At 39.3% G+C, this 14,147-nt stretch overlaps 1 protein-coding gene across 5 annotated transcripts in view; it reads right to left on the bottom strand.

Annotated features, from left to right (window-relative positions):
- The window catches only part of PRRG1 (proline rich and Gla domain 1), a 152,087-nt gene that overhangs the window by 50,650 nt on the left and 87,290 nt on the right, over positions 1–14,147 (bottom strand). For 4 of the 5 annotated variants that reach the window (XM_059156748.1, XM_059156746.1, XM_059156744.1 and 1 more), the window contains exon 3: positions 12,651–12,811. In XM_059156748.1, the coding sequence (XP_059012731.1) occupies positions 12,651–12,811 (161 nt within the window). Of the gene's footprint in view, positions 1–12,498; positions 12,551–12,650; positions 12,812–14,147 lie in introns of all 5 variants that reach the window. The other variant, XM_059156749.1, reaches the window with a different exon arrangement.

Here is a 14,147-nt window from a genome sequence, read left to right as displayed (position 1 = left end):
AAGTGCTGAAAGTGGGGGGGGGGGACCTGCAACCAAGAGCACTCTACCCAGCAAGGTTATCATTCAGAATTGTGGGGAGAAAGAGTTTCCCAGACAAATAAGTTAAAGGAGTTCATCACCAATAAAATGACCTTACAAGAAAGATTAAAGGGACTTTAAGCAGACAAGATCATAATTAGAAAAAAATTATGAAAGGAAAAAAATTTCACAAGTAAAAGCATACATGTGATAAAGGTAGTAGATCAGTCACTTATAAAGCTAGTATGAAGGTTAATGACCAAAATAGCAAAAATCAATGATATCTAAAAAATAGTTAAGGGGAGTCACAAAGTAAAGATATAAAATATGACAACATATATATAAAATGTGGAGGAAGAAGTAAAAATAAAGTTCTCTTAGAATGTGCTTCAATTTAAGCAACCGTAAACATAATGTAGACTGCTATATACTGGGGATATATGAACCTTATGGTAACCACAAACCAAAAACCTATAATAGATACACTAAAAATAAAAGGAAATGAATCTGACCATAACACTAAATAAAGTCATCGATTACACGGAAAGACAGCAAGAGAATAAGAAATGAATAGAGAAGTAGTACTAAAATAACTAGAAAAAATTGACAAATGGCAATAAGTACATATCTATGAATAATTACTTTAAATGTAAATGGTCTAAATGCCTCAATCAAAAGACACAGGGTAAATGACTGGATTTTTTAAAAAAGATTCATCCATATACTTCCTATAAGAGACTCACTTCAGGGGCAACTGGATGGCTCAGTCGGTTAAACACCCGATTCGTGAATTTGGTTCAGGTCATGATCTCAGGGCTGTGAGATGGAGCCCTGTGTCAGGCTTCATGATGGGCATGGAACCTCTCTCTCCCTCTGCCCCTCCCTACCTGGGAACTCTCTGTAAAAAAGAGATTTACTTCAGATCTAAAGACACATAAAGACTGATAATTTTCCATGCAAATGGAAACAAAAAAGAAGCCAGAACACCAATACTTGTATTAGACAAAAGAGACTATAGCCAGAGATAAAGAAGGGCATTACACAAGGAAAAGGGGATCAATCCAACAGGAGGATATAACAATTGTAAATATGTGTTCATCCAACATGGGAGCACCTAAGTACATTAAGCAAATATTAGCAGACATAAAGGGAGAAATTGAAAGTAATACAAAATTAATAGTAGAGGATTTTAACCCACTTACATCAATGCACAGATGATCCAGAAAAGTAAGAAGGAAATAGTGACTCTGAATGACACACTAGACCAGATGGACCTAACAGATATATACAGAACATTCCATCCAAAAACATCAGAATATACAGTCTTTTCAAATTCACAGGGAAAATTCTCCAAGGCAGATCATAGGTTAGGCCACAGAACAAGTCTCAATAAATTTAATAAGATGAAATCATCTCAAGCATCTTTTTTGACCATAACAGTATGAAACTAGAAAGCATATACAAGAAGAAAACTGGAAAAAACACAAACATGTGGAGGCTAAACAAAATGCTGCTAAACAACCAAGGGGTCAATGAATTAATCAAAAACGAAATAAAATGGGCGCCTGGGTGGTTTAGTGGATTAAGCCTCTGCCTTCAACTCAGGTGGTGGTCTTGGGGTCCTGTGATTGAGCCCTGCATCAGGCTCTCTGCTCAACAGGAGGCCTGCTTACCCCTCTGTCTGCTTGTGATCTCTCTCTGTCAAATGAATAAATAAAATCTTTTAAAAAAAGGAAATAAAAGAATACATGGAGATTATTGAAAATAAAAACACAATAGTCCCTCGGGGCACCTGGGTGGCTCAGCTGGTTAGGTGTCCAACTCTTGATTTCAGCTCAGGTCATGATCTTGGGGTCATGAGACTGAGTCCCTCATTGAGGTCTGCACTCAGTGTGGAATCCACTTGATATTCTCTCTCCCTCTGCCCCTCCTCTCTCTTTCAAATAAATAAGGAAATAAAATCTTCAAAAAAAAAAAAAAAAACAAACAAACCCACACAGCAGTCCAAAATATTTGGGACACAATGAAAGCATTTCTAAGAGGTAAGTTTATAGTGATAGAGGCCTACCCTCAAGAAATAAGGAAAATCTCTAACAGTCTAACCTTACATTTAAAGGAAACCGAAAAAGAACAAAGCCCAAAGTTAGTGGAATAAAGGAAATAATAAAAATCAGAGTGGAAGTACATGACAGAGACTAAAAAAAGGAAAAGAAAGGATCAATGAAACTAAGAGCTGGTTCTTCGAAAAAAAGAAACAAAAATGAGAAATGTTCAGCCAGATTCACCAAGCGGGGGAGAAAAGGGCACAAATAAAATCAGAAACGGAGAAGTAACAACTGACAGCACAGAAATACAATGATTATAACAGATTGCTATGAAAAATTTATGCCAACGAAGTGAACATAAAATGGATAAATATCTAGAAATATACAATCTTCCAAAACTGACTCAGAAAGAAAAAATCTGAACAGACTGATTACTAGTGTGGAAATTGACTTTTGTAGTCAAAACACTTCCAACAACAAAAGTCCAGATGGCTTCACAGGTGAATTTTAGCAAACATTTAAAATAGAGTCAATCCTTATTCTCCTCAAGCTATTCCAAAAATTGAAGAGGAATTAACACTTCCAATTCATTCTAGGAGGCCAGCATTACTCTGATATGAAATCAAGACAAAGACACTAAAAAACAAAACAAAAAAACTACAGGCCAATATCCCTGAGGAACATAGATACAATAATCCTCAACAAAATATTAGCAAACTGAATTCAACAGGGCATTAAAAGGATCATTCACCATCATCAAGTAGGATTTATTCCGGGGTTGTAAGGATGGTTCAGTGTTTGCAAACCAACTGGTATGATATACCATATGGCTCAGTCGGTTAAGTATCTGCCTTTGGCTCAGGTCACCTGGGATTGAGTTCAGCGGGGAATCTGCTCTTCCCTCTCCCTCCGCACCTTCCCCTACTGACGTGTGCACACTCACACGTGTTTTCTCTCTCTCAAATAAAATCTTTACAACACAATAGATGCAGAAAAAGAATTTGACAAAACCCAACACCATTCCTGATAAAAACTCTCAACAAAGTGGGTTTAGATGGAACACACCTCAACATAATAAAGGCCATATGTGACAGACCCACAGCTAAAAGCATATTCAGTGGTAAAAAATTGAGACTTTTCCTCTAAGACCAGGAACAAGATCTAGGATTTTCAAAATACACACAAACATACTTTGGCCCTGCATAACTTATTATCTTATTCTCAAGAGATCCCAAAAGAAGGAGTGAGGATACCTGCAGGAGCCCCAGGAAACGATTCTCATGTGGTTGAAGGGAAATTTCACATCTGGCTCCCCCAGAGGGTCTTGGGATAGGTCTAGAGAACGTGTGGGAAGATGTGGATGAAAATGCAGAGTATGGCTGGGAGATGGTGGCAGCAATGCTCCATGTCTGCCCCTACACGTCTATGCCCAAACTCAACTCCTACCTCCTTTCCTTCCCGGAGTCCCTCATCCCTCAAAGGGCAAAGCTGTGAGTAAGTGGCTCAAATGCCATTAGAGGCTTAGTGAAATAGGAGCTTCCTTAACAATGCCAAAGAATCTGAGTTTCTGCCCACACATGTGATGAGAAATCTCTGGGGAACTAGTGACCAAGTCTGAAACACCTCAGACATGGAACACTTCTTGTAATTGTTGTCTCCACACAAAGGTATCTACATGCTACCTCTTGCCACGGGCTGTAAATTCAGAAATTTCCAGTGTAGCTTTTGTTAACAACATCTAGTAGTAAGGGGCTCTGCAGAGTTCTTCAGTTACTCTGCAATTTTCATAGAAGACCAGTTTTAATAGCAACACTTTGGAATGATAGGTATTATCTAAAAGGCAATCACTGGCCTAGATCTAAAACCCTTGGATATTACTGACTCAGTTTCTAAGATGCAACCACAGCATGGGGGTAGAGTGGAGCATGGAGGACATAGGGAATGGGATAAAGACTTGGCATGACGCACCGAGTCAGGACACCCCAGTCATCCACAACCCTGAAAATACCACACACTGCAAAGCTCTCTGAGTACTCCAGCTACGTGGTTTTAGTTGAACAACGTGCTTTACGATCTTATAAAATGTGATCTGCTGACCATGTGCATTAGAATACCTAAGACTGCTCTTTAAAGCAGGTTTCCTTGCCCCGTGGAGACCTGTGGACCCTGAACTATAAATTTTAAAACTAAGCTTTTTTATTTTGCAGTAATTTTATATTACAGCGAAGTTGCAAAGATAGTACAGAGCATTTTCCTATACTCCTCAGCCATGATCCCCAAACATAAGCATCCTACATTGGGATAGTACATTTCTTAGAAATAATGAACCAGGGCACCTGGGTGGCTCAGTTGGTTGAGTGACTGCCTTCGGCTCAGGTCATGATCCTGGACTTCCAGGATGGAGTCCCGCACCAGGCTCCCAGCTCCTTGGGGAGTCTGCTTCTCCCTCTGACCTTCCCCTCTCTCATGCTCTCTCTCTCACTCATTCTCTCTCAAATAAACAAATAAAATAAAATAAAAAAGAATTAGTGAACCAGTACCTGTCCGTAAGTATTAACAAAAGATTTTGATTTCACTAGTTTTTCCATTAAAGACCTTTTGACCCATATTTCATTTAATCATTTATTCAGTCTCCTCTGGTCTGTGACAGTTTCTCAGTCTTCTTTTTTATGATCTTGTTTTGAGGAGCCAGGTATTTTATAGAATGTCTCTCAGTTTGGAAGTCTTTGGTAATTCTCTCATGATCCCACTGAGATTATGTGGGGGAAAATACCACAGAAGTGAATTCCTTCTCATCACATGCTATACATGACTTATCACTGATGGTGCGAACGTTGATCACATGATCAAGGTAGTGTTTGCCAGGTTTCTCCACTGTAAAGCTATTTCCCAGCACTTCCCATACTCTGTTATTTGGGAGCAGATCATTAAGTCCAAACCACACACAAGAAAAGCAGAGAATTGAGCTGTGCCTCCTTGAAAGGGGAGTATCTCATATATAACTTGGAATCCTTGTGTACTGTATATTTTTCACAGCTATTTATTTTTTCATTCATTCATATCATTGTGGACACATATGTATTTACTGTATGCTTTGGGTTATAATTATATATAATTTTTTGGTTATAATTTATAATTTATAAATAGCACTGTTCTATATGCTAATATGCTAATTATAATTTATAATTTATAATTACACTGTATTACTTGCTCTGTGACTCAAATTGTTCCAGCTTTGACTACCAAGACTTCCTTCATACTGGCTCCTATGTCCCTGGGACATGCTCCCATTCGTTGTTTTTAGCACTTCCTTACTTTCTAATACTACAGTATACTCTAGTTCGTCTTGTATTCTCCCTGCCCCAGCCCTAGACTTGGCCATTTCCCTAAACAGTCACGGTTCCTTTTACTTGGAATAGTATTGGAAACCCAGATCTGGATGCTAAGTGGAACTATGCAGTTTTGACAAGTAGCCAATCTGAGTCTTATGCAATCTAGTAAAGTTTGAGGACAACCGTTTTGAAAAGTCAAGCACAAATAAACCAGAATTAATACGTGACGAAAAGTCCTCAAATAGTTGTTTTAAAGAATTATATTTTATGTTAGATCAAAATTTAAAATTCTAGCATGCAAAGTACTTTGATGGGCCAATAGAGAGGAAAATAGGAGATAATGGAAGAGATCAAATAATGATTCTGAAATAAAGTGACTGTAATGCAGGACCTTAAAAACTAGAACAGAATTTATTTATTGAGAGCATCCTCTGTGCCAACCACTAAGCTAAGTGCACAGCCTCAAACCTAATGGTGTAGGTATAATTTCTACTTTTTAAAAGACACAGAAATCAATGCCTTCCTAGAAAGGTAAAATGTTTGCACAAAGCACTAGAGTCAGTAGGTGGCAGAGTTGAGACACCAAATCAGGTCCACGTACTCTCAAGTCCCACAAATGTGAGATTCTGTATGTATGTTCGCTGTCTCTGTCATACCTCAAATGCCACAATGGAGGGTCAGCTTATTCACTGTTTTATGTCCCATGTCTTTTCTATAGCAGGTACTCAGCAGACAAATCTGATTAAATCTGACCAAATTTCTACATGGTGAGAATGAGAATGAGAACCATGAACTGCATTTTTTTCCACTATATGTTATAATTAGACTTGTGTTCCAATTACATAAAAAATTACCAAAAAAAATCCCACCATATCCTACTGAAAGCATACTTCTAAATTAACACAGTTCAGACTTGGGGGTGATGAAAATTTGTATGAATACATATTCGTACATATGTACAAATGAGAAATAAATTTTAGTAAACAAAAAGATAGTTAATAAGTAGTCTAAGTGCAAAATGCAAATCCCAAAAGTCAATCATTTTCTGCACTGCCAGAATTCATCAGTGATGAACTTCAAAGATGAAACTGTGTTCAGTACTTAACACAGAGCAGATCCTTCTTAACATGTAACAAACACTATTCTGAAGCAGATCAAGGACCAGAATGCTACTTCTACTATATTTATTAAACTAAAAAACTTTAGGCACATCTTATTGTGAATGGTATGGCTTTCATGGCATAAACTAACTCAGAGGGCAAGCTATAAACCATAAAGGAAAGGAACCTAATACCAGTATAATAATTAAAAAGCTTTTAAAATTAAGCTCACATCTATCAGTTAATTTGTGAGTGTTAAGTCACTACTTCCTATGAAATAAACGTACCTCATAATATGCTAACCCAGTCGTTCATTCTTCATTCATACATCAAATATTTAATTAATTCCTATTATATGCCAGCACTGTTCTATATGCTAAGGACCACAGCTATGACTAAAACAGACAAGAAATGCTGCTGTCGTAGAACTAATAGTTCTCAAGAGAGAGCAACAATAAATAAAATCAACTGTCAGATGGTGAGAAGTGCTGGAAGAAAAATAATTCAGAGAAGGGGAAGAGGTTACAATTTAAGGTAGGATGCATTCTTGCTGAGAAAGTGAACTTGATCTGAGAGTGGTGAGGGAGCTCGGACATATCTATCTGGAAGAGAAAAGCACAAGTGCCAAAGTCATGCACTGTGAGTACACCGGCAGGACGAGCGCGGTGTATTTCCAAGGAGCCACAAGAAAGCCACAGCGAAGTGAGAGAGGGGCGGAGTGCCAGAGGAGACGTGGTAAAGAAATAACTGCAGCCACAGCGAAGGTGTGGAGGAGAGGGACGGGGACTGCCAGTACAGTGCCTTGGGGCTGAGCACTCGGACGTTAACTGAGGAAGACGGAACATTTCAGAGAAGACACTTTAAAGGATCACTCTGGCCTGCTGTTTTTAGGGCGCCAAGAAATCATACAGATAAGGGACGGTGGCTTGGAATGTAAAGTGGTAACAGGTAGAGAGTGGTGAAAGGTGGCTAGATTCTGAATACATTTTCATGTTAGAATCAACACTATCAGCAGAAGGGTTGTGCCTGTGAAACAGAGAAGAGTCAGGGATGACAACAAGGTTTGGGGGCTTAGCAAAGAGATGGACAGACAGAGTTACCATTCACTGAAATCAGGAGGGCTGTGGCAGAAGCAGATTTAGGGGGAAGGAACATGAATTTTTTAGGCTGACTTTAAGAAATGTATTCAAATCCTGGAGGAGATGCTGAGTAAGCAGTGAGTCACACAGTTCTGCAGTTCAGGGTGGCCCTCCACGATATAAATTTGGATCGTTAGCCTTCCAAACCATGGCACTGGGAAACCTCACCAGGGGAGCTGAGTACAGGCAGAACAGTTTCAAGATACGAGGTAGTTGTTGGAGCGGGATGAGGGGTGAAGGGAGTTCTTTTTAAGGGTGTGTAGACTAATGAGAATGAATCTACAGAGAAGAAAGGTGATGCTGGAGAGGACGGAGAACTGCTTGAGCAACTGCTGAAGGAGTGTCTTCTCTTTGCTTCAAAGACTGCTGAAATGCAGCATCCTGTCTCTGTAGGCAGGAAGATACAGAGAAGCACTAAGATGCATAAGGGCAACGAAAAATCACTGAAGCAAAGAGGGATTTTTTTTTTTAGAAGTTTTGTTTTGTTTTTTTAAAGATTTCATTTATTTGACAGACAGAGATCACAAGTAGGCAGAGAGGCAGGCAGAGAAAGAGAAGGAAGCAGGTTCCCCACTGGGCAGAGAGCCCGATGTGGGGCTCGATCCCAGGACCCTGAGCCGAAGGCAGAGGCTTTAAACCCACTGAGCCACCCGGGCACCCCGGGACTTTTTTTTTTTTTTTTTTTAAAGAAATGGTCTTTGGACAACTCTATAGCCACGTGAAAAAAATCATATCCATAACTCACACTATACTCAAGAATAAACTAGTGAGTGAATCAGAGATCTAAATGTAAAAACTCAAGTATATGAGAAGAAACTGTGAATTCCTCTCTAACTATGGTGTAGAAGGCTTTTCCACTATGAACAAAAATCCACATTCAATAAAATGTGTTTAATTTATGGCTACAATAAAAATGGAAAGAACACTTGCAGGGACACCTGGGTGGCTCATTCAGTAGAGTATCTAACTCTTGATCCCAGGGTTGAAATTTCAAACCCCACATTGTGTGTGAAGCCCACCTAAAAAAAAAAAATTGCATTTAAAAAAAGCCATAAGCGGGGATGCCTGAGTGGCTCAGTGGGTTAAGCATCTGACTCGATTTCAGCTCAGGTCAAGACCTCAGGGTTGTGAGATCAAGCTGCAAGTCAGACTTTGCCCTGGGCATGTAGCCTGCATAAGATTCTCTCTCTCCCTCTCCCCCCACTGTGTGCACATGCATATGCTCGCTCTCAAATAAAAAAAAAGTAAATAAAATGATAATTCAAAAAGACAGAGAAGCCAGTTTGAAATTAAAGAAACTTCCATTAGCCCAATTTGGGACAATCTGATCAAAACAGTGACAGTAAGAGATTACAGTTCATTGATATAAAGTAATCTTGGAATCTGTACTAAAAGACAGACAGACAGATAGACAGCTAGATAACAGGAAAGTTCCTGCCCATAGTGGAATGCCAACCAATAAACGTACATATGATGGAGTTAGAAATCACCATTTAGCAACTATGATTTTATTGAGTTGGTCAAGAATCATCAAGAGAAGATGTTAAAACTACTAAGTAATAAGCTGATGAAGAAGAGAAGATTTACATAATTTCAAAATATCTTCCCACTAAAGTTCTTACCTTTCCATTACAGAAGAATGATAAAGCAGGAAGAAAAGTCACTAGCTTTATGAAAATTATGGTAGAATATCTAAAATTTGTATTTTTTGAAAAAAGGTAATATCAAAAACTAAGCTTTGCTTGTTTGAAAAACATGAACCAGATTTTATTAAAGGCTGCATGCTATAAAGCACTATTGATACTATAATCTTACTTTTAAAAATTATCTGTATATTAAAAATAGGCTAGAATAATATATGCCAAAATTTGAAAACTGACAGTGCTAAAAACTGAAATGATCTTATTCATGTTTTATTATAGTTTAAATTTCTCTATAATGGCCATATATTAATTTCATAAGAAGGAAAATAAAAACGTGTAAAATAAAACAAATGAGAACTAAGCAGGTGCACGGCAAAATAGCTGGAAAGAAACTAAAAGGCCAACAGTGCTTTGTGATTGCATGACAGGACTGTAGATGATTGTTTTTTTCATTTATAACTGTGGGATTTAAAATTTTAAAAATACTTTAGGGGTACCTGGGGGGCTCAGTTGGTTAAACATCCGACTTTGCTTTTGGCTAAATCATGATGTCAGGGTCGTGAGACTGAGCCCTGAGTCAGGTTTCATGCTCAGTGCAGTCTTCTCTCCTCCCTCTGCCCCTCCCCCAACTCATGCTCTCTGTCACTAAAGAAATAAATACATTTGATTTAAAATAAATAAAAAAATAAAAACCACTTTAAACAAATACATAATCAAATTTCAAAAATGGGCTGAGAACCAGAAAAAGCATTTTGCCAAAAAAAGACATCTAGATGGCCAATAGAGACATGAAAAGATGCCCAACATCACTCATCATAACGGAAATGCAAATCGTAACCACAATGAGACATCACCACATAGCTGTCAGATCGGCTAGTATCCACAAGACAAGAAATAATGCTTTAAAAGGATGTGGAGAGAAGAAAGCCTCATGCACTGTTGGTGGAAATGTAAACTGGTGCAACCACTGTGGAAACCAGTATAGAGGCTCCTCAAAAAATTAAAAACAGAGGGCGCCTAGATGGTTCAGTCAATTAAGCATCTACCTTTGGCTCACGTCATGAACTTAGGGTCCTAGGTTGGAGCCCCATGTCAGGTTTCCTGCTCTGTGGGAAGTCTGCTTCTCCCTCTTCCTTGGTCTCCACCTCCTTCCCCTACTCATACTCTGTCTCTCTCACATAAAATCTTTTAAAAAAAATTAAGCAAGAAATATTATATGACCCAGTAATTCCACTACTGGGTGTTTACCCAAAGAACACAAAAACCCTAATTCAAAAAGATATATGCATGCCAATGTTTACTATAACATTTACAGTAGCCAAGATACAGAAGCAACCTAAGTGTTCAAGGATAAACAAACAGATAAGTAATGATGTAGTTTATGGTGACTAACATAATACAAAAAAAAAAAAAAAAAAAAAAAAAAAAAAAAAAAAGAAGTGGTATACACACACACAGTGGAACACTACTCAGCCATAAGCCAGAATGCGATCTTGTCATTTGCAACAACATGAACAGGCCTAGAGGGTATTGAACTAAGTGAAATAAATGAGGCAGAGAAAGATAAACACTATATGATTTCACTTATATGTGGAACCTGAAAAACAAGCAAACAGACCCTAAATACGGACAACAAACGTGGTTGCCAGAGGGGAGGCAGATGGGGGATGAGCAAAATAGATAAAAAGGATTAAGAGGCACAAACTTCCAGACATAAACTAAGTCACAGTGATAAAAAGTACAGCAGAGGGAATACAGCCAGTAATACTGTAACAACACTGCATGGTGACAGAAGATGCCTACTGTGGTGGTGACCATTAAGTAATGTATGCAACTGTCCAGTTGCTATGGTATATACCTGAAACTAATAGAGTATGTCAATTATACATCAATAAAAAATAAGTACAAATATAGAAACTGATGCTCACAGCTTATCAATTTATACACTGACTTTGCTTCTGCTTTGCACACTGGAATCCAATGATGGTGCTTCCCTGATCCTCTCTCCTTGAACTCCTTCCTCGTAACTTCTGGGTCCTTTTCTGCCTAACAAAAAAATCAGAACCTCTTTCTCTGGGGCACCTGGGTGGCTCAGTGGGTTAAGCATCCAACTTGTCATCTCATGAGTTGTGGGATCAAACCCTGGGCTGGGCTCCATGGTGAGCAGATAGTCTGCTTGAGATTCTCCTCCCTCTGCCCCTCCCCCTACTCATAGTCTCTCTCTCTCTCTCTAATAAATAAATAAATCTTTAAAAGCAAACAAACCCTCTTCTTCAAAACTGCTATATTGGCTGCTTCTGAGATATAATTGATATCCCACTAAGCACATCTGACATCACGTGTTTAGCACCTAGTGTTACTTTCTTGGTCAGTGCACAAAAATGGATCTTTATATAATGGCTACCCCCTGGTAATGCCATTTTCAACTGCAAAGCAGTGCCACAGAATTGATACCACTGCCTTTTGCTTTCCCATTTCTGCTCTCCTTGAATAGCATGCCATCTAGAGTAAGAAGAAGTAGGAGTATTCTTCAGAGTGGGGTAGGTAGTTTGAATATGGATATGTTCTCGTTTGTACATGAAGTAAAAGATATTTTTTAGGGCGCCTGGGTGGCTCAGTGGGTTAAGCCGCTGCCTTCAGCTCAGGTCATGATCTCGGGGTCCTGGGATCGAGTCCCGCATCAGGCTCTCTGCTCAGCAGGAGCCTGCTTCCTCCTCTCTCTCTCTCTGCCTGCCTCTCTGCCTACTCTCAAATAAATAAATAAAATCTTTTAAAAAAAAAGATATTTTTCAAAGATTTACTTATTTTAGAGAGAGAGAGCATGGAGGAGGGGCAGTGGGGGAGATAGAATCCTTAAGCAGACTCCCTGCTGAGTGTGGAGCCTGATGTGGGCTCAATCCCAGGACCCTGAGATCATGACCTGAGCTGAAATCCAAGAGCTGGAAACTTAAACCACCTGAACCACCCCGACACCCCAAGAAGTGAGAGATTTTAAGACAGCATCAGTATGTGTTAGGTTCCTCCACACCTTCTCACTGATGTGGCAGAGTAAGGTGATGATACGGTCACTCTCTCCATCACAGCCTCATGTGACACAAGCCCTCCCCCCTTGCTAGGCTGATCAGTCTCGGCTCAGCAGGGTCCTGGGGAAACAGGGGCCCTCAAAGACAGATCAGCACACAGGGAAGTGAACTCGCCTCCCATCCACAGAGTATCCTTACTTCGATGCCATTCCAGAGTTCTTCACAAACGTGATTTGGGATCGATCTGTAACTGACAGCAGTGCCCACAATTCAGGAATGCAGATTGCAAACCTACATCCAAAAGGTAGGCAAAGCTGTGAACGGTTCTTAAAAAATGCCAAGATACTTACAGTTTTCTCCGTATTTTCAAAAGCTTCTCTTGCTTCTTCAAATGTGCAGATTTCTTCCTTGCACTCACGATCAATGTTGCCCTGTCTTATTTCTTCAAAAAGTCCATTCGCTCTTGGGTAGCGTTTCAATACTGAATTGGCTTTTTCTCCTGTGAGGAAAACTAAGAAGAGATAAAATCATAAGCATAAAATTTTAATTTGAGAAACATGCAGAAACTTAATGCACAAGGTGACAACTGCTAGGTACTCTTTAGAAACCACGGCCAGCATCCTCAACCTCTTCCCCTGAGTCAGCAGCGACGTGACATTAACTCCAGACCACCACCTGTGCTGCCCTCCTCCTCTTGTGAGCATGTCCTTTCGCAGTAGCAGTTGCCCTGGGCAGGGACAGGTGCAGGGACATAATTCGTGGTTAGATTCAGACTTTAGCACATTCCTACCAACCACTGGTGTTTATTTATTTATTTTTTAATATTTTATTTATTTATTTGACAGGCAGAGATCACAAGTAGGCAGAGAGGCAGGCAGAGAGGGCGGGGGAAGCAGGCTCCCTGCTAAGCAGAGAGCCCGATGTGGGACTCGATCCCAGGACCCTGAGATCATGACCTGAGCCGAAGGCAGAGGCTTTAACCCACTGAACCACCCAGGTGCCCCTAACCATCGGTGTCTAAATACAGTAATAGTGCACCACTTATACCCGGTGTTGTAAGTGGATGCATCCAGGCATTGTGCTGTTGGACACCAGCAACCAAATCAAAATCCAATCTCCAGACTACCAGTCTCTGTCCACCTAAATAAAAATAAAGTTCCAACTGCCCTAGTAATACAAACCCAGAGAACCCTTACTTGTATGAAAAGAAAAGCTGACAAAACATTATCAAGAAATTTAGATGAATTTGGCCATAATTCATTCCAAGGAACACTAATACTTTTTCCTAAATACATTTAAGTTAAATATATTGTGATATTTTAATAAGTCAACCCAATTTCACTGTCCTATAGAAAAAGAAAATTCTTCCATATGACTTATAGAAGCATTTCATATAAACACTCAAAATACACATTTATGATATCCCCTGAAATAAATAAGGCACTAGTTACAGGTACACTTATGGGGAATTATTTTTAATTTTACCTAATCATTTTAAACTGTAATTTCATTGTTCTGAAAGTGCCATTCATACTTCTTTGTATAGATAAATACAATGCTACAAGAATTTGATCTCTGCTAATGCAAGGAAATCAGAGAAGTCTCTAATCTTATTGATTTTTTTTTAAGATTTTTTATTTATTTGACAGATCACAAGTAGGCAGAGAGGCAGAGAGAGAGAGGAGGAGGAGGCAGGCTCCCTGCTGAGCAGAGAGCCTGATGTGAGGCTAGATCCCAGGACCCTGGGATCATGACCTGAGCCGAAGGCAGAGGCCTTAACCACCGAGCAACCCAGAAATGGCACATTACAGATTATTTTAAGATGTTAAAGTCTACATTTAACAAAA

Source organism: Mustela lutreola, chromosome X (assembly GCF_030435805.1).
Source record: "Mustela lutreola isolate mMusLut2 chromosome X, mMusLut2.pri, whole genome shotgun sequence".
Taxonomy (NCBI): domain Eukaryota; kingdom Metazoa; phylum Chordata; class Mammalia; order Carnivora; family Mustelidae; genus Mustela; species Mustela lutreola.
This window is presented reverse-complemented; position numbering and strand designations above follow the sequence as displayed.